General features: G+C 40.6%; 1 protein-coding gene across 1 annotated transcript in view; it reads left to right on the plus strand.

The window, feature by feature from the left end:
• LOC124719099 (zinc phosphodiesterase ELAC protein 1-like) overlaps window positions 1-7,414 on the plus strand; it is a 71,966-nt gene extending 64,552 nt beyond the window's left edge. Inside the window, exon 8 of the mRNA XM_047244792.1 lies at window positions 7,117-7,414. Within this exon, the coding sequence (XP_047100748.1) occupies window positions 7,117-7,236 (120 nt within the window). The 3' untranslated portion in view covers window positions 7,237-7,414. The remainder of the gene's footprint in view (window positions 1-7,116) is intronic.
• Window positions 7,415-22,394: the final 14,980 nt, after the last annotated feature.

Raw genomic sequence — 22,394 nt, forward strand, 5'->3', positions numbered from 1 at the left:
TATTTTATTCTCAGTTTCATAATACAAGTGGAAAAAGTCCGTCCTATTCTGAAGCACATTTAGACCCCTCGAAATATAAAGTCCTTTACAAAGTTTGAGTATTGTGGTGGCCATTCACTGCCTAGAGTCTGTCACCGACATGATGGAATAACACACACTACTTGGAGCAGGTCTGTCTTCCTTCAACCGCAAATGCAAAAGTGTCCAGAATTTCTTCCTTGAGGTTTGCTCTCCACTCCTGTAGTGTTCCGCCACTGTCTGCTTTTCCATTGGCAGAGATGTCGAACTTTACTGTCTCAGTTCAACCTCGGTCTGTTAAATACTGGGGCTGCCACACGTTTCAGTGTGGCTCGTGGTAGTTACTCGGACATTGATTTATCAATTTGCAGCCCAGGATTTCTACCATCAACTGGAGAGCACATGACAACCTGTGTGGCAGTAGCCACTTCCCCATCTTCCTGTTACCGCCCCGGCATCTGGCCCGCGGATGCCTGCCCGGATGGGCTTTAAACAAGGTGGACTGAGACACTTCCGCCTCTGCTGTCACCGTTGAATCTCCCCCACACAGTAACATTGATGTGATGGTTGAGCAGGTGGCTACAACAATTGTTTCTGTGGCAGAAAATGCGATCCCTCACTCTTTAGGGTGCCCCTGGCACAAGCCAGTTCCTTGGCGGTCGCCGGAAGTTGCTGAAGCAATTAAGAAGCGTCAGAGCTCTGCAGCGGCATGAGCGGCACCTCCTAGTCTTTAAATGGCTCCGTGCCTGCTTTCGCCAACCTATCAAATGCCAGAAGCAGGAGTGTTGGAATAGATACATCTCCACCATTGGGTGCCATACATCACTTTCCAAATTCTGGGCAAAGATCAAACGTATTTTTGGGTACCAGACACCAACAGGTGTTCCCGGGTTACCATAAATGGCGTGTTATCTACCTATGCAAACGCGATTGCCGAGCACTTTGCCCGACCCTCTGCGTCGGAAAATTACCCTCCAGCCTTTCGCTCTCTCAAACGGCGGCTGGAAGGGAAAGTCCTGTCATTCATTACATGCCACAGTGAATCCTGTAACGCCCCATTTACATAGTGGGAGCTCCCCAATGCCCTTGCACATAGCCGGACACAGCTCCTGGGCCTGATCGGACCCACAGCCAGATGATTAAACATCTCTCATCTGACTACAAGTGACGTATCCTCATCATCTTCAACCAGATCTGGTGCGATGTCATCTTTCCATCGCAATGGTGGGAGAGCACCATCATTCCGGTGCTCCACCCGGTAAAAACCCGCTTGATGTGGATAGCTATGGGCCCATCAGCCTCACCAACATTCTTCGTAAGCTGCTGGAACGTATGGTGTGTTGGCGGTTGGCTTGGGTCCTTGAGTCACGTGGCTTGCTGGCTCTACGTCAAGGCGGCTTCTGCCAGGGTCGCTCTACCACTGATAATCTTGTGTCCATAGAGTCTGCCATCCCAACAGCCTTTTCCAGACACCAACAGCTGAATGCTGTCTTTTTTGATTTACATAAAGCATAAAACACGACCTGGCGACATCATATAGTTGCCACATTGTATGAGTGTCGACAGCGTACCATTCGTCTGGAATCAGCACTTTACCTTAATGACAATCCACTCACTGTAGTGGAGACATATCGATTCTTAGGTCTGGTTTTTGACGCTCATTTGACTGGGCTTCCTCATCTTCGTCAGCTTAAACAGAAGTGTTGGCAGCACCTCAATGCCCTCCGCTGCCTGAGCAACACCATCTGGAGTGTAGATCGCTCTGTGCTGCTGCAGCTCTACAGAGCCCTTGTTCAATCCCTCCTTGACTATGGGAGAGTGATTTATTGTTCAGTGGCACCCTCAGCAATGCGTTTGCCCGACCCGTTCACGATTGCGGAGTTTGACTAGTGACATGAGCTTTTAGGCAGTCCGGTGACAAGTGTAATGGTAGAGGCTGGAGTCCCCCCATTCAAGATCAGATGTGCACAACTGCTCGCCAGTTACGTTGCACACGTTCATAGCTCTCCTGAACATCCTAATTACTGTCTTCTTTTCCCAATGACAGCAGTTCACCTCCCACGTAGGCGGCCCAGGTCAGGGCTAAAGATTGCAGTTTGCGTACAATCTATTCTGTCTGAACTGGAGTCCTTGCCTGTACCACCTCTCCTCGAGGTCCATTCACGTAAACTTCCGTGGTGTAGCTGTAGGCCGAAGCTTCACCTGGACCTTTCGTGTGACCTGAGGACTCCGTCAACCCTGCGGCACTCCACTGTCACTTCCTCTCGATTCTTGACGTGTTCCGTGGCTCTGAAGGGGTTTACACCGATGTCTGGATGGCCGATGGTCGTGTTGGCTTTGGCTACGTTCACGGCGGCCATATTGAACATCATTCCTTACTCGATGGTTGCAGTGTATTCACGGCAGAGCTGGTGGCAATTTCTCATGGACTTCAGTATATCTGTTCATGCCCTGAGGAATCATTTCTTCTGTGTGCTGACGCCTTGAGCAGCCTACAAGCTATCGACCAGTGCTACCCCTGCCATCCTTCGGTGGCGTCCATCTGTGCCCAGGACCCGTCCCGTCGTTCAGTGGTGGTTGTGTGGACCCCAGGACATGTCGACATTCCAGGCAACGAACTTGCCAACAGGCTGGCCAAACAGGCTACGCGGAAACTGCTTCTGGAGATGGACATCTCTAAACCTTACCTGCCTTCTCACTTAGGCCACAGGGTTTTTAGTCTTAGGGAGACGTAATGGCATAACAAACTGCGTGCCTTTAAGGACACTATGAATATGTGGAAGTCTTCCATGCGGGCCTCTTCGGGATTCAGTTGTCCTCTGCCGGCTCCACATTGGCCAAGCTTGGTCGACCCACGGTTACCTCCTGCGCCATGAAGTGTCGGTGCAGTTCCCGGTTAACAGGGGTCCATATTCTCGTGCTCTGTCCCACTTTGACTGCCCAGTGAAGAAATCTTGGGTTGCTGGACTCGTTGCTGCTCATTTTATCTGACATTGCCTCATTGGCTGATTTAGCTTTTCATTTTATTCGTGAGAGGATTGGTTTTATCATTTGATCTACGAGGGCAGTTCAATAAGTAATGCAACACATTTTTTTTTTCTGAAACAGGGGTTGTTTTATTCAGCACTGAAATACACCAGGTTATTCCCCAATCTTTTAGCTACACAACACTATTTATCAACGTAATCTCCATTCAATGCTATGGCCTTACGCCATCTTGAAATGAGGGCCTGTATGCCTGCACGGTACCATTCCACTGGTCGATGTTGGAGCCGTCGTCGTACTGCATCAATAACTTCATCATCCGCGTAGTGCCTCCCACGGATTGCACCCTTCATTGGGCCAAACATACGGAAATCCGACGGTGCGAGATCGGGGCTGTAGAGTGCATGAGGAAGAACAGTCCACTGAAGTTTTGTGAGCTCCTCTCGGGTGCGAAGACTTGTGTGAGGTCTCGCGTTGTCATGAAGAAGGAGAAGTTCGTTCAGATTTTTGTGCCTACGAACACGCTGAAGTCGTTTCTTCAATTTCTGAAGAGTAGCACAATACACTTCAGAGTTGATCGTTTGACCATGGGGAAGGACATCGAACAGAATAACCCTTTCAGCGTCCCAGAAGACTGTAACCATGACTTTACCGGCTGAGGGTATGGCTTTAAACTTTTTCTTGGTAGGGGAGTGGGTGTGGCGCCACTCCATTGATTGCCGTTTTGTTTCAGGTTCGAAGTGATGAACCCATGTTTCATCGCCTGTAACAATCTTTGACAAGAAATTGTCACCCTCAGCCACATGATGAGCAAGCAATTCCGCACAGATGGTTCTCCTTTGCTCTTTATGGTGTTCGGTTAGACAACGAGGGACCCAGCGGGAACAAACCTTTGAATATCCCAACTGGTGAACAATTGTGACAGCACTACCAACAGAGATGTCAAGTAGCGCACTGAGTTGTTTGATGGTGATCCGTCGATCATCTCGAACGAGTGTGTTCGCACGCTCCGCCACTGCAGGAGTCACAGCTGTGCACGGCCGGCCCGCACGCGGGATATCAGACAGTCTTGCTTGACCTTGCGGCGATGATGACACACGCTTTGCCCAACGACTCACCGTACTTTTGTCCACTGCCAGATCACCGTAGACATTCTGCAAGCGCCTATGAATATCTGAGATGCCCTGGTTTTCCGCCAAAAGAAACTCGATCACTGCCCGTTGTTTGCAACGCACATCCGTTACAGACGCCATTTTAACAGCTCCGTACAGCGCTGCCACCTGTCGGAAGTCAATGAAACTATACGAGACGAAGCGGGAATGTTTGAAAATACTCCACAAGAAATTTCCGGTTTTTTAAACCAAAATTGGCCGAGAAAAAAAATGTGTTGCATTACTTATTGAACTGCCCTCATAAGTTTTAGTGCATGTCCTTTGTCCCTCTGTGTCCTCCACCCTAGTACTTTTTGGGTGGAGGTTTTAATGTGTTGCAGAGTGGCTGGCTTTTCCTTTTTATTCTTGTGGTCCGCCAGCCACTGTAATCTGCTTTCTTGTTTTACTGTCTTCTGTTTCTAGCGTCTCTGTTGTTTCCTTGTCCTCTTTTGCCTGTTTTAGTGTTTGTTGCCTTTCCATTGTACTTGTGGTTTTTTCCTTTCTTTCCATTTTGTGTTATATGTCATGTCTGTTTTATTCTCACACTTGTGGCAATGTTGTGTTAGGAAAAAGGGACTGATGACCTTGTAGTTTAGTCACTTCCCCCTCTTTTATACCAACCAACCAACCATGATATTCATATGCTCCAGTTTTTCAAGGACGAGATCAAACAGAAGTAGTAGTAGTACAAAAGTGTTATATAAATTTGGAATCATCGAATTTTTCGTTATAATTTGTGTGATGTCCCCATTTCTTCTCCTTCCCCATTCTAACAAACAATCTTGTCATCACTAATTCTGTAACTATTCCTGCCATTGTGAATACTTATTCTCCAGTTAACATTGCTATCCCTGCCATAATCACCACCTTAGTTATCTAATAGGTTAATCTTTCTTGCCTGTTATTCCTGTTATTTCCACTCCGGTTGCCTCAGTCTATGGATTTCACTAATAATTATAACAATGCTGATCATTCACACATGCAATCAACCACATAAAGTAAGAGAAATTGGCATTGACCTGTTCGGGTTTATTTGGCTCAGCTAGTATAGCTCCATCCCCTTTTGTCTGCGGAGAAGTTTTTTTTTTATTTCTAGATGCGACAGGCACACACATTACATAGACTATGCTTGTGCTCAAAATCAACTTAAGATTCGTTCAGAAATAAACATAGAATGTGTTCAAAAATCAACAGGGGTGCGTTTCAAAATCTTATGAATAATGGATAGACCCATGTGTGCTGGATGCAAGGTGTTTTGTGAAACTAGGCTTTCTCTTCAAGAATATGTATTTGGCTCCCCCTGAAATTGCCACCTTTGCCACCTGGGGCAGATACCCCAGTTGCTGCCCCCCCCCCCCCCCCCCCCCCGCTCTCTCTCTCTCTGTGTGTGTGTGTGTGTGTGTGTGTGTGTGTGTGTGTGTGTGTGTGTGTGTGTGTGTGTGTGTGTGTGTCAGGGCATGCAAGATTGATAGCTACATGTAACTATGTATCTAAGGCAGCAGTTCCAAACAGGTGCATGAGGTCAATGCAAATGATGCAAAATAGGTTCCACAAGCAGGGATTATGTGCCAGACGACCTCTTGAGGCTTCTCCAAATCAAGTCTGGAGAGTGACTTGTCGCATGTGCACAAAGCCACTCTTAATGGATTAGGCAGTGGTGGCACACAACACACTTTTCTGGTGGGACCCGATCATTCTCCACCGCGACAACCTCGATATGTGTGCGTGGAGGCAACGGGGATGACATTTACACCCTAACTGTGTCGTAGATTACCACCCTTATCGAGACCGTTCAGTCACGTTTGAGATAGTCGTGTGTGACTGCAGAGCATCCCTTGTTGCAGTATGTGGGAGGATGACTAGTGTGAAATACTGGGATGAAATCCTTACACATTGTGACTGTGGTTTTTGAACACATTGAAATGGGATTTGCGCTGACGGATGACAATGCGTGCATCCGTCGTCAGTCTTGTGAACACTTCCCTCATTTCTGTTCCCCCTCTCCCCCGTCAGTATTCTGACTGGCTTGATGCAGTCCGCCACGAATACCCTTCCTGTGCCAACTTTTTCGTCTCGGACCAGAACTTGCAACCTGAGACCTCAATTATTTGATAGATGTATTCTAATATTTGTGTTCCTCTACAGTTTTTACCCTCTAAAGCTCCCTGTAATATCATGGAAGTTATTCCCTGATGGCTTAACAGCTGTCGTGTCATCCTGTCACTTCTTCTTTTCAGTCTGTTTCATATATTCCTTTTCCTCACTGATTCTGTGGAGAACTTCCTCTTTCCTTACCTTATCAGTCCACCTAATGTGTGCCATTCTTCTGTAGCACCACATCTCAAATGCTTCAATTCTCTTTTGGTCTGGTTTTCCCACAGTCCATGATTCATACCATGTAGTGAAGTGCTCCAAAAGTATGTTATCAGAAATTTCTTCCTCAATGTAAGGCCTATGTTTGATATTTGTAGACTTCTCTTCCTCACTAGTGGAGCTTAGAATCAGTCAGATGGGGCAGCCTCCATATTCTTGAGACCTAAAGCTGTATCCAGAATTTGTGGGTCATGCTAAAACAAGTAGTTTGCGATCTCTCTGTCCTGCCAGAGACCTTACAGAACATCTTTGGGGCCACTGTGGGGTAATGGAACAATATCCCACAGGCTTATCTAGATAATATGGTAAGGAGTATGTCTAACTGCATTCAGAAATGTGTCCTGTTACTAGAGTACCAATTGCTTCATATACAAGGTGTTACCCAAGATGACAGCGAGAAGAGTGGAATGTTTTCTGAGGTTTTGGTTTTGTTTCTTTGTTTGTGTGGAAATGCATGTCATCCTTATTTTCCTGACAGAACAAATTCAATTTTGTTTCCTATCGTCCAGTATTGACAGTAATAAATAATGTTGTTGCCTGCACAGTTGGACAGACAGTAGTAAAAAGCAGTGTGTGCTTTCCTTCACAGGATATGGACAGCGTAGCTAAGCTGTTAGCAGAAGCCGAGGCCGCCTTGTCGGACTGCGATTCCTGTTCGGTTGTAGCTTCAGGGGACCTCATGGAGATTCCTGTCAAAAGGCGAGAATAGCTGCGAACTGTACATCTGTCTCTTTATCCTTTGCCAGGCAGGAAGTGTGTGTGTGTGTGTGTGTATTTGTAATCAGAACTGTTGTTTTTACTATTTGTTCGATAGCTTTTATGAAATTTGACTTTGTGGCCTGATGGTGTAATGCAGTGTATCGGAACTAATGAGATTTTAATATATAGATTCAGAAAAAAATTGTTCTTTATACCCTTGCCACTTATTCATTACTAGTTCCAGCAGACTGCCAGATGTCTAAATGTCTATGGAATATAAAGTGCCACAATGAATCTCTGAGGAGTGTGTGCTGTATTGAAACTTCTCAGAAGATTAAAACCTGTGCGGTGAATCGAGACTCGGACCTGGGATCTTGCCTTTCACAGGCAGTGCTGTTATCGTCTGAGCTACCTGGACACAGCTCACGATCCGCCCTTACAGCTCTGCTACTGCCGGTGAGTTGCAGACAGGTAGCTTAGTCCGTAAGAGCATTGCACGTTAAGGGTGAGGTCCTGGGTTTGAGTCTCAATCCTCTCAATCCAGTGCACAGTTTTAATTTGCCAAGACATTGCATCGTGTGCTGTCAGAATACTGATATCAGTTATTGTAAATCTTTTTTAAATACGATCACTTCATTTCATTTTACTTTTTTAAATAGCAGTGAAGTGTTGACCCACTATATGAAGTTCAGAACTTTTAACAGCTGTCCTCTCACTGAATGCCTAAATTTGATAAGACAGATTGAAGACATTGAAAGTGCCAGATTGTTAAGATTACAGCCAAGGATACCACAGAACTGTTGAAGAGTCCGAACAAAGCTTAATTTGTCGTTTGACTGTTGTCAGACCCGGCGAAATAAAATGGAAAATCCTAATGTACTTCGCTTAGTTTCATTCCGTAATATAATTTTTTTTGGGGTAACTATCAAGCCAAATTAAAGTTTGCTTAGTTCAAAAACCTGTTATGTGAACTAATAGTAGTGTGAACTTAAAAACATTCTGCAGTGACCTTCTCAAGAAGCTGGGGTACTATCTGCCGATTCCTAATGTATTTATTCATCAATGAGTTTTTTATAAATGTTTATCAAGTCAATTGATTAATTAATGGAATCAGTGATAAAAATAAGAGTAATCTTCCTGAAGATTTGAACCCCAGATAGGTGTCCATTATTCAGGAACAAACATTTGCTGTAACTTGCCAGTAACCATAAAAAGTTTCATTAGTGATAAAGTTCAGTTAAGAAGAGCCTGGGAGAGGAGCTGATAACAGACAACACCTTCTGCTCGATTGTCAACTTTGTTAGCAGCACCACTTGGCATTTGTATTTAATAATATCAAATAACGTTACCGTTATGTAAAATATGGCCCTTGCATACATTTAGCGCAGCAGTGTGATCAGTGGAAGTAAGTTCTGTAATTTGACATTTTGTTTGGTAACAATGGCATTGAAATTGCCTACCTGTGTGTGTTGTACTTTTACAGGTTTAATGACAAGAGGTAAGATTTTTTGACTTACTACACATCCACAAGGTCCATTTCATTTGAGACCTGTGAAAGGGACATTATATCTTTTTTTCTGAATATGTATTGCATACTTTTGCTTCATGACATGTTTTGCATCCTTGTGGATCTCATTATGGATCTATTGAACAAAAAGGACATCTAATCCTAAACACTATAACGTTCTTTCTAATTCTACATATTGATATGACAAATTAAGTGTACCCATTAAGTGTGTAAGGAGCGGTAATTTGTACTGGGAAAGTCAAGTCATTTCAAAAACTTTTCCTGGAAACACACAATTTTTAATTAACAGACAAGATTCAAAGTTCTGTTGATAATGATATGTTGCAAGTTGATGAATACCATCGTGTTGGACATGAAAAACTCCCAATGAGGATAAGTTGTCAGAAACTACTTTGCTGGTACACCTGTGTTAAAACCCACGAGCAAGCTACAGTTTTGTAGATACACTGCATCTAGTGTCATGATGGGTGCAGAGTAAATGTGAAAATGTTGCTTGCTAAAATAAGTGATGTTGTTGTGGTCTTCAGTCCGGAGACTGGTTTGATGCGATATAGGAAAAAAAACTAAACTTTCTGACGAAGATCGGTCTTTGGAGAGAACTGTTGCCTCTAGTAAGACAACTACTACCTCAAAAATGACTGCTGAGATTGATATGCATCTAGTGCTATGTCTCTGAATGATTCTACTTTAACATTGTTTTCTACTGCAGGATGATTCTATGCGTGGAGAATTCAGGAGAATCATACATGCTGGAATTTTTCTTTCTCCATCGTGTTTTAATTACCTTGACTAGTTCTTGTAAAGAATCTTGTAATCATTATATTTTTGTTCCTAAATGGTTATTTACAAGATCATATGTACACATTATTGGATTGTAGAATGATTTATGATTTTTCTTGCGATCACTCCTTTTGTGGGCATGCTGGATTAATGGTGGTCTTGCTGGTATTCAGCCTGGTTGTTGTTTACATTTTGTGCACAATATTTTGACTACACTCTGTCTACAAAGAAAATAGTGAGGTCTCCCTTGTTCCTAGTTCTGAATTGGCAGAAGTCGGTAGGAGTTGGTCGACTTTGGTCCGTTTGTGTTTTGTGTCTGGTTGCTGCCAACATCAGGAATCTAACACAGAACTGTGTGTGTGTGTGTGTGTGTGTGTGTGTGTGTGTGTGTGTGTGTGTGTGATGGGGAAGAGTAGACATAGAAATCCTTTCACCAACACTGTGTGGGGAAGGGGACTTGCTATTGAACTTAAAGTCCAATGCTACACATTTTAGTATTATCCACACGAACATCCCCTTTGGGAAAGCTCGATTTGTTCAGTCGATGTGGATCAATTCTATGTTAGCGTTGTTTGGTAGAATGCTGTGAGAGTTGATGTTTGTTAGGTTATATAACTACTACTACTACTAAGACTACTACTAGGGTCGTTAGCAAACAAATTCTGCGTGGCTTTGAAACAATATCCTACCTAAGTTAAATACTGTTCCTTCATAGCTGTAGGCGAAATAACAAGCCACCATTGACCTATTATTAATGTTGTAAAATTATTTTTGCTGAATAAAACCAGACATTTTCAAGTAGTGGACCCATTAATTTTGTATGATTGTGTAATATGCATTCTGTGTTTCTGTTGTGTATTTACTCTTTCATTTTGCTTGCTTCTTTATATGAAACTTCTATTACATTCATATTATTACATGTAGAACGATGTGTTCATTTATGTAATTACTTAACAATATTCAGTACAGGTTTAATATGGGTACTAGAACAATATTCTAATTATGTCTACTATTATGTATCTAAAAACAAAGATGCTGTTACAACCTATCAGAACTCCGGAGATGGGAACTTGCCCTTCAGTATATCCCCTCTTCCCGTTACCCACCAGGCCTCAATCTGCACTAATTTCAAGTTGCCGCCACTCATACCTGACCTGTCATTCAACATCATCTTTGCCTCTGTACTTCCGCCTTGACTGACATCTCTGCCCAAACTCTTTGCCTTTACAAATGTCTGCTTGTGTCAGTATATGTGTGGGTGCGTGTGTGCGCGCACGCGCGCCTCCCAGTATTGGAATGACTCCTTACCCTCTCCCTTAAAACCCACATCCTTTCGTCTTTCCCTCTCCTTCCCTCTTTCCTGATGAAGCAACCGTTGGTTGCGAAAGCTTGAATTTTGTGTGTGTGTTTGTTTGTGTGTCTATCAACATACCAACTCTTTCATTTGGTAAGTTACATCATCTTTGTTTCTAGATATATTTTTTCCCACGTGGAATTGACTGTCACTTGTTTCAATATGTGTGACACAGAAGGTACTCTCAAAAGCAGGGTTTATTTATGCATTTTGTGAAGTGCAGCAACAGCACATACAAACCCTAGCGTGATGTGTTGGAATGAAAAAACTTATGGTGTTACTATTTTTATGTTTTTCTGGAATTCTTTCGTTGTTTCTACATTTGGAGATGTGGCCTGTCTATGTAGCTAAATACACATTTCGTTGTTTTTATTTATGAAGTGTCATTTGTGGCTTGTGATACATGGCGTTTCTTAAACATGAAGAAGCGAAACCTGTGTTCGATAAAAAAAATCTTGTTTTGTTCCCTGGACGGGTCACATGTCCAAGAATATAATATCACTTGTGTTAAATTTTTATTGTGTGTTTTTGTGTATCCATGTTTGAGTAATTATATGTACAATGGTAAAGGATGTTATGAAAAATGCAGTATTTGTTTCTCCCGATTTTGAAAGCAGAACATTGTTCTTACTTACTACACAAATCAGCTCTTCTGCCATCTTACATTCCCGTCACTGCTTGCGGCAGGCATAACCAACATATGCTGCAAGGTAAGAGCGTTGACTTAACTTTGTAAAGTTTTACTAATTTTTCTGTTCAACTGTGCTTTGAAACAGCCTTCCACTTTGTCTGAGGTACTTTAAAGTGGTTTTTTGTTTTGTGTGTAAAGGAATTGCTTATCATCCAGTAGGTGGCTCAATATATAATAATGAAGTAGATCTTTCAGAGACGTTCATGTAGCCTAGTGGTTAAGGTCCTAGGCTGCTATGCTGAAGGTAGTGGGCACAAGTCCTGTCAGATGTCAGTCTTTTTTTTTTTTTTTAATGTCGTGATAGAAATGCATCTTGGAAAATAGAAAACAACTTCAGCTCGGTAAAAATCCCGTTTTATTGGATGTTTACTATGAGTTTAATGAAAAAGGATTTTCATCTAGCTGAAGTGGTTTTTTATTTTCTAAGATGCGTATTCACAGATGTAGTTTCCCTCATTATATAGTCTATTGTAACAGAAATGACTGCCATCATTACTTTTATTCAGTTACTTGTGACTGCATCGTGTGATACCTGGAACCATAACCTACACTACTGTATAAGTGGTTTCAAAAAGTCGATCATTTCCCTTTGTATCCTCATTAATTGTAACTGTACATTCTGCATAAACTTAATTTCTAATTTCTGACTTTTTTATTCTCTTTCACTTGGCCAATATCCACTGGAAAAAAAAAGTTGGTAACTTTGACAGAGATGTCTTGAGACAGGCAATTGAAGACTTCTGCACCAAGTAGAAGATCGCTCAGTCTGTGGAAACTTCGACAAATACTTGAGGAAAAGATCGTCTGGAGTAGTGCATCTCTGCAGAATATTTTCTTTCACATGCAAAGAATTGCAGAACAAGATATCTTTGCTGTAAGAACGTGGAGGCATTATTGACTGGTGGCCACATTTCATTGTAGAAATGAAATGTATTAGGGAAGCAGCAGGTTAATGCACTTGGTCCAGCAATGTTCCGGTGCCCTGATTCTATCTCGAGAAAGTGTTTCCTTCAGGCCTGCAAAATAGTTGTCAACTCTGGCTATCAGTTCTTTGTTTAAAGTGAATCTTCATCCACCAAGAAAAATTTTCAGCTTTGGGAAGACATGGAAGACTGACAGAGCCATATCAGGTGAATAAGGTGGGTGTGGCAACAATTCATACCTTAGTTTGTGTAATTTTGCCATGGCGACATGTGTGCGGACGTACATTGTCTTGATGGAAGATGACTTTCTTACTTGCTAAACCTGGCTTTTCTGTGTATCTTTAGTTGCAATTTGTCCAGGAGGTTAACATAGTAGTCGTCACTAATTATTTGCCCAGTGGTGAGATAATCTACAAACAGGATCCCCTTCGCATCCCAGAACACTTGCACCATGACCTTTCCCACCGAAGGAATTGTCTTTGCTTTTATTGGTGGCAGAGAATCAGCATGTTTCCACTGCTTCGACTGTTGTTTTGTCGCTGGGGTATAGTAGTGCACCCAAGTTCCATCTGCGGTCATAAACTGGCACAAAAAATCTTGCCCGTTTCTCCTAAAACGGGCCCAGCATTGTTCAGATATGTCCATTCTCGTGCATTTTTGATCCAGCATCAGGTGTTGGGGCACCCATCTTGCTAACAATTTTTTCATTTCCAATTCTTCAGTTAAAATGAATCCTCCGTGACACATTTTGTGCACTTTTGCAATAATTTCTGGAGTAGTGACACATCTTTGCCAACCATTGCACAGATCATCAAAGCTCTGCCGACAAAATTTAAATTCATTTATCTACTTGGCAACAGTTGAATTTGAAGGAGCAGAGTCTCCCAGTGTATTCTGGAAATTGGCATTAATGTCCTTTGCTTTCATATCTTTCTTCAGGAAGTACTTATTAATTGCTTGAATCTCCCCTCTCCCCCCCCCCCCCCTCCCCCAAAAAAAATCCCTGTCTTCGCAAATCACTCCATTGGAACAACAGAGCCACATCACAACCACAGCTGTCTTCCGAGAGCACTGAAACGGCACATGTTTACAGGCAACAGTCCAATGAATATCCAATCTGAACAACTTGCTGCACAAGTGCTGACCTTTCGTGGTGATTCCGAGAACTTTTCAAACCACCCTCGTATTATTGGAAATGTCGGATTTAGGAAGCGGTTCGTCAGGGAAGCCGAACTAAAATTCTGGGCTCAATTCACATAAGGTGGTTACTGTGGTCAAATGAACTCTGGAAATATTGATAGGTGGTTTGCAAATATGTTCTCCCAAATCTTACAGCATAGTCAGTCATTGTGATTGACAACACTCCATTACCGTAAGAATCGGGTGGACAAAATACCGACACGGTACTATAACAAATTGAGAATGTGGGAATGGGTGCAAAAAGAAGCATGTAGCCTGTCATGAGAGCAAGCGAGAGAAGTGGGCTCTATTAACTTTGAGAATGTAGACCTGCTGTAATTGACTAAATGGCAAAGGGCTGTCTGCTTGCCACCCTACAGTTGTGACTTGAGTGTGGCTGAACTGGCACGGGCAAAAATAAAATGGTTGTTTAGGGAGCACAACATTTCAGGGGACAAATCCAAAGACAAACTCTTTAAGATTTCAAGTGAATCCCTTTTGTCAGTAACTGCTGATGGCTGGGAAGGGTCCAGGAACTGGAAGGAGACTGCCGGTGGTGTGAAAGTGTTGTCAAAATTGTAATACATGAAATCATTATTATCGATACTGGTACTGCAGAATCGGACAGCAGCGACAACTGTGCATTGTGCACAGATGAGAAACTTAACGAGTGTTAATCAGAGTGATGTACATGTACGTACACTTCCGTCCTACGTGTGGGAATAAATGTTCAAAATTTTAATCATTCTCTTCTTATTGCCGCAATGTAAGTTTTACTACTGGTCCTTTTTAATTCAGAATTGTCTGTGTGGTCTGATACGAAATTAGTAGTGACAGGTACCACCATTCATAACAAAACTACCAATTTCAATTTCACAAATGTGGTAAACTTTTATTACGCTGTCATCTCAATGACGTGCAATACGTAGCAGCCTACAGCTGTCGTGGCGGTGGATAAGAGTGTGCCGTCAGCACCTCTGAGTGCAAACTGTACGCGAACGCGAGTGTCACCGGCACCGCACGGCTCCTTCCCTCTGCACCGCCCTCCACCCCTCGGCAGTCGGTGTGCTGCAAGTCACTGGACGGAGCTCGCTTACTCTGCTCGCTGCACCCCTCTCAGAAGTCGCTCTTCTTCTTGCGAACAAACTGTACTGATGCAGTTGTCTTCTGTAGGTGACCTGACTACCCAGATAGCAAAATTCATCTACTACTACTACTACTACTGCTGCTAGTGTCTCATTTCCTAATCCAGTCCTCTTCCATTACTATTACTGATGTGGCAATCAGTGAACTTGATAGATCTGAATACCACTGTATTAACTAAAGTTTGCAGCTTCTGGAACACAAAATATTAATATGTATCTGGTTGCTTACATTTTGTGAAACTATTTGCTGATCTAGCTATTGGAGTAGACTTTATTATTTTGAAACAAACCTGCAAACTTCAGATATAAGCAGCAGCTTGGAGAAATTAAAAAAAAAGTGACATGGACAGTTTAAGGTTATAAAAGATTGCAAACTGTTTTAGATTTTATATAATTATTTATTGTGAAATAACATGAGCAGTAGTCAGTGATTTGGCTCTGAAATTGGCAATTCAGTAACAACAGCAATGAAGACTAAAATTTAAAAAAGTGTCAGATCTTTGTTTGACATTTTTTATAAACATATGGACAAAAAGCCATATTTATTCCTCACATGTGGAAAAACTCTTACAGTTCATGTATGGCTCAGTGGCTGTCAGCTCAGTCACATGCTACAATAGCACGTTATTGCTTCTCAGAGAAATGGCAATTCGTGTGATCCCGATTTAGTTATGTACTGCAATAAGAGAACTGTTCCCGTTCTCTTGTGCACGTGTAGACATTATTTGATCAACTGTTCTCTGTCTCGCAAAATGGTACGTTTACCACTATCTTTGCTGTTTCCCAGTCAATCTATAGAGAAAATAATGCTTTCTCATTTTATATTTATTTTGCTGAAAAATCCTGCATTATAAAACTAAAATGAATATGTTTTTAACCAAATTGTTAGGTTATGTTGTTCCACAGAAGCATTTGTGAACTGCTAGTAAGTAAATTTTAGTTAAAAAGTGAAATGCTGTAATATGTGTGATCTCACTTGGGTTAAAATCGCTTTGATAGAGTGTTTACAAGAGTTTGTTTGTGAACTGGAAGCCATGTCTTTACTTGGCAAGGTAGCTTTGGGCCCATAGCTCGAATTTTTTCAAAAGTATTTCACCAAATATCATTCCTCAAAGTAATGTGACCATTTAATTATTTTTGTCCCCTCTTTGACTGCTCTTTTTCACAAACAGGTTTCAGGTTTGTTAGCAATTAAATGGAAATTTGCTTCATCATCATCACTGTTTAATTTACAAATAAGTTTCAGCTTATAGTGTTTGAAGTTTCTGGAAGACTGATCCTACCACCCACAATTTAGCTCCTTGCCATGAAAAAATAAGAACACGTAATAATAGTAATAATAATATGAACAAAATGTGTAGACAGTATGAGGAGTGATTGCAAAGTATACATGAACGTTTAAACCCCTCTACTGAATGAGTTAGAATAGGCTAACAAAATGATATATTCTAGTATTTCTGGAAGAAAGTCAGCACTGACAAGGATTGCAGAAATAAGGAAAGAACCAGAAAGAAGTAATATCACAGAAATGGATACAACAGAAAGCAACTATTTCAATAAAATACTAAATTTAAAAAGTTTTCATGACAAGAAGAAGTAATAAATCAGGAACAACAAGGGCAGAGAGGAGGAAAGACAAAACAGGGAGAAATGACATTAAATGAAGTAATAATATTGCAACTCCATCTGGGGCTGGAACACTGCCAACAGGGGGAGAAGATGAAAGACTACGGAAAACATAGAATAAAGAGGAATTGAAGCTGTTATATGATCACAGTTGGCCACTGCAAAGATAAGAATAATAGACCCCTACCTGCATTACAATTGAAGCATAAAGATGATTTTGACAGACATGTATTTCATAGAAAGTTAGTGACAAACACTATAAATTGACACAAATATTCAAAAACTAGACATGCTGCCCCATGGAGAGCAAACAAACTTACTCAGAAACAGTGAAGGAATTGTGGCTGTAGGGGAAGTGAAACTCACTCCAAAATGTAGCTACCCGTAACGTGGTCCATGCCATCTCCAGTGAATAAGTAATGGCAATAAATATAACACGGGGGATATCCAGAATTTACCTCGAGTGCCCAATGTCATTATTACACAATGATGGGTGAAAGAGTGAGCTTACTTTAGTTTCAGGAGAACGTTTATTTCACAAGTTAAGAACTGGTCTTTTATGTGTGTGATGGAACATCATTATGTGGATTAATCTTTGGTAATGCTTGTATTTTTATCAAAATTTATTTCCAGATTTTGTCAGTATGTATGACTGAAGGAAGCTCTTCCCTGCTTGAAAGTATAATTTTCATGCTTCAACACCATGGATGCATGCTGCTTGTCTGAACTACCTGACTGTGGCATACACAAAGCTGTTTTATAATTAATTACAAATTATATAATATATGTGTATGTAGCAATTGTGTTAATGTTTCCTACTGTACTTTCTCAAAAGGAATAAATATGGACAAGAAAAACATTTTCTGTGTCTGGGTTTAAGTGCTATTGCAGAACGTGACTGAACTCCTTACAATCAAAACTCGAGTAGTCCATACTGGCCATATTCTTTGTTCCATTACAGACATATCAAATTAAAAAGAAGCAGAATTTGTGTGTAAGATGTATACATGTCGATGGGTCCCACTACAGTTAATTTACATCACTTTTCACACATAGCGAAAAGCCACTTGTCACACACACAAAATTTATTTTATTTTATTTTTTTTGTAGAAAAACAAATGTCACGTAATAGTTTTATGTATAACATTATCATGCGTGTGCTTTCTCCTCTCCACGAGCCGTACGTGTCAGTGCACAAATAGCGAGTTTGGTAGATGCGTCAAATGAACCGATTGGTCTGTCCACAAAAAATAAAAAAATAAACATTCCCTGAAAACATACAGGCAACAATGACATCATTCAGATTTGTGTACATAAAATTGGAGTTTTAGCCTTCAGAAAACTATTAGTTTTTACTTTGTAAAGTACTGCACCATAAAAAGCGCTTGGCACTACATTATATACTTTGTATCTTAAACTCTAGAAACAGACGACCATAGTTACAGGTGGTAAGCTTGTAATATAGTACAAATATAACGTCTTATGTTTAGGACCAACAAATAACTTCTTATTACTATGTGAGGTTTCATACATGCAGCCATTGACAAAAAGTTGCTTCAAAATGTGGAACCTCAGACAGTTTATCTTTGGAGTCCTAACAATGAAAAATAAGTTGATTTTCACACTCTCAATACAATCAACACTATTCACACATTAACAAACTGATAGTAGTCTGGTCTCGGTGTATATGATTAGAAAAGTTTCACGCACTTGCATGTGGAAATGGACAGGTGGTGTGTATTAATGCAAACAGCAGGTAACATGTTAAGCTTTTATGCATGAGAAAATAATTAAAGCAGGAGTTAAGGGAACCATCAAGCATTTACCTTTTGATAACTGAAGAAAGTTGGCTGAAAGTAAAAAGATTTGCTTCATTGGCAAGCACATAGAAGCAAAGTTACCTGCCTGTTCTCAAACTTAGTGGCACTTTTCATCTTTGTAGCATTTTCCATAACGGAGTATAGAAGTCAATGGAAATTTGTCAGTGTGCTGGAATGGTGATAGCTCACTAAAAATCAAAGGGGTTTGGGGGAAAAAAACTGGTAGTAAGGGGATGGAATGTGAATGTGACAGTATAGCTTTATAATGCACTGGTGAGAACAGATGGCAGGAAAATTATGGACAATAAGGAATTAAGCTAAGAAAATGAAATCAGAGTAAATGGCAGCAGAGAGAGAGAGAGAGAGAGAGAGAGAGAGAGAGAGAGAGAGAGAGAGAGAGAGAGAGAGAGAGAGAGAGAATATACCAGCTAATGACAATGGAATAAAATTATTGGTTTGTAATTAGTGTTTGTTGTGATGATGATGGAAGAGAGAAGTCAGAGAAAATGAAGGAAACATTTCATCGGGAGTAGTCTAGGTGGGTGGTGAGTTAATTCTAGAATCAAACAACAAAGAAAAGCATTAGAATAAGAAATGAAAAACTCGAAAGTGTATACAGAAAGACAAACAGGTGGTCATGTGAGATAACAGAATTGTTTGTAGAAAAAAACAAAACATTGTGGGAGCTACTAAGAATTAGTGAACATGTCTTTAAATCAAGATCTGCAACAACTGTTCGTGTTTAAATGGCTATTTTTTTCTATCTTGCTCAAGAAGAAGCAATGTATCAGTTATAATTTATTTTGCATATTGGTGGTAACTTCATTGGGGGAGGACGGTTGAAAAACTATGATGATGATCAGTTTTGCTACAGGGCATTAAGAAAAACAGAATATTTAGCAACTAAAAGAAAAGTAATTTTTATTTAAAACTGAATACGGGTAACAAATTCATGAAGAACCATCACAGCTGGCATTTTTGATAAAGTTTCCATTTTGCATGAATAAAAAGTTGGTACTTTTGAATTCAGTAACTGTGCATAGGGCTTAGCTATGATGGCTAGCCTCCTACCCAAATAGTACTTTAGGTTACAAGTGGGTTAACATAGTGACTCAGTTACCATTATCATAGAAAAAACTGCTAATCTTCTTGTGTAGTAAAAAAAAAAACTAGATACCAATTTTGTTTTGGTGTAAACAGATGAAAATGTCAAAATTAGTAGAAGGATGTGCAGTTTGTGTTAATAGAAATAATACTGTTTTCAAGAAAACAATTTTCAAAACCATATAAGATGGAAGTGTTGTAATGTGCCACATTTTGACACAAAATGTGTTTGTTTTTTTCTTGTTCTTTTGGAACATATGAAATGTGAAAGTCACAGATCACATGAAAACCTGTTATGTTGCATCTTGTAGTCTGAGTAAACTACACCTGAGAAACCATTTCACAGCTCCCCATAGAATGATATGTTCAGCATCATACAAAGAAATATGAACACTTGGCTGAAGCACAGTTTTCCTGCTAAAATACTGCTTTTTAGTTACAGGAAAACATTTTTAAATACTTTATTTTTATGCAGAAGATATTGCTGAGTGTTGGGTTACATTGCTGGGCACATTACATATTCATTATCCGAATAGCTTATAAATGTAGCCTCCAAATTGTTGTCCATAATATTAGTGGACTATGTACTCATATTACTCAGCCCATAAGTTGCCTTTGATGCTCATATTTCTTACTGACATCATACTAAGTTACATAACAATTGAAGAAAATTTCAATGAAATTTATCTACACATTTGAACCTCAGTGTATCTCTACAAGAAACTACAGTATTTGATAAGAACTGCACTTCAATAGTTGTACTCACACATTCTCCATACAAAAAGACTTGAAAACTGCTGCACGTCAATTATTCGATTTCAAAAGAAAGTCCTACAGATGCTGTCCACAAGAAATTTGATACTGGAATGGAATAAGAATTGCATAATACTGCGTTTTAGGCTGCTGAAGTACAGTAGTATTCACTTTCTTTTAACAATGAGGCACATGATAAATGCATTCCGTTAGCAATGTATATACGTATGCAGTCATTGCAGCACTCCTAGACTCGTCCGTTCCAGGACTGAAAATTTTTCAACAGAAAGCAGGAAACAAATGAACGCAACATAGCACAGCACGTAACACTTTCGTATTTATCAAATAGTTTGCACGGCTTACTAACATCGTAAGTCCGAACTTCCTCTTCCTTTGTTTTTGTATGCATGTTGTACGTCTGTTTATTTGCACATTAAAAACCACTGACCAATTTTTAATCCATATTTGTGTCTTGTGCTTTTAGGCACTGTACACAATAATTAAGTATTTTCCTCATATCCAGACAGTCACAACTCACAATCTCGGTAAGCTATATTCCCAAGAGAAAATATTATAGCACCAGTTGGAACTAACTTTGTTGCACTTAAAATTTGGTAGTACGATAAAATAAGAATGGTGTTGCTACTGAGTGAAAAAAAGAATGGAACTGACAATTAGCACTTATATCCTCAGTGCATGACACACAGCCGAGTACCTAAAGAGATGCCATAATTCCATACACAGTTTGTTACAGTGAACATTCATTACATTATTAAAACTCTGTGGTTGGCACAGAACTCGAGTGCTGATAAGTTATATATGCGCATCTCCCCCTTGTTGAACAGTTTGAAAACATTTCACAGACTACAGCCAAGTCTCAATGAATCATAAGCTGTCTCTTGTTCCAGTCTCCATTGAGCCACTCTTGCTAACAATGCCAGATTGCCATTTTTGAAGACGTGTAAGTACAGACTACGTTGTGCGTTAGGAGGCTTTTCCTCTGTTGTAAATACTTCAGACGAGCCCCTCGGGCACTGTCTCACGTGCTGTCGCCTCACAGTATGTCAACCGAATATTAGTTTGTTATTTTTAAGTGGTGGTGGTGCTGTGTTTGCAAAAATATCTGGGGGAGCTAATTGTATTAAGTAAGACATAATAATTGCAACACAGACTCTTCCATACCTGTCACATACTTCCCACGTTGTAAGAGGTCAGAGTATGTATCAGACTGCAACTGAATGCCTTATGTCAGTACTGTGCCACATACTGTGCACACGGGGAAGAGTCTTTGTCAGAACAGCTGTATGATCCACCAGTGCTAGGGTCTACTAACAAACTGTATTGCAGGTTCGGACGGGTTGAACTGGCTACAGCACAGCACATGCCGTGTGAGACAGACTACACAACAAAATACACCGACACACAGTTTCTTGTTGTGGGGAAGAGCTAATGCGTATATTTTTTTCAGGGAAGTCACTGAAATTCATAAACGTGACAATAGTTTTATTAAGGAAGAAGAGAGCTTAAAGATATACAAAATCCTAGTTTTCTGCACTGCAACAATGAACAACTATTACAATTAACAGATGAAGTACAGTGTTAATGACCAAAGAAATGTCCCCCTGCAGACTGGATATGATCTCTGGCTACAGGCTCAACTCCAGTCCCCCCACCAACAACGGAGAGTGTATCTCGAAAATGCCAGTCCCTCGCACCAGTGAAATGTCAGGAAAATTGTTCGACAAATACTGGTCGTTCAGAACAGAGTGCCAATGTATTGGCTCAGTTGCCCCATAGAGGGTAGACGCACTGTCGACGTGTGAGGACTAGATGGCACTGTGTCCATCTCCCTGGTCTTTCAAACAGTTACGTATACATGCCGATTCCACTGTACGAGCAGCACGCTTACGTCGGTAATTCCTGCTTCGCTTTCAGCAGCTCGGTTAGTTTACACAACTACTGAAAGCTGCCCCAAAGTAACACTCCATACATTGGAATCTCTGCTTGGTGGGCTGACTTATTTGTGTAACACAGTGACATAAATAATGTTTGGTGTCAAATGATTGAATGTACCACCATTTCTCTTAAATACATTTACAAGTAAATGTTGTAATGCTTAGTACACTATGAAGTGTAGCAGGGTGACAAGTTTTGATATTATGATGAATTAAGTCGCATTTGATAAATGAACTATAGGGCCAACATTAAACAGTATTAAAATTAGACAGTAACTTCTAACACATTTTCATTGACTTTGCAATGTTG

Source organism: Schistocerca piceifrons, chromosome 10 (assembly GCF_021461385.2).
Source record: "Schistocerca piceifrons isolate TAMUIC-IGC-003096 chromosome 10, iqSchPice1.1, whole genome shotgun sequence".
Lineage (NCBI taxonomy): Eukaryota > Metazoa > Arthropoda > Insecta > Orthoptera > Acrididae > Schistocerca > Schistocerca piceifrons.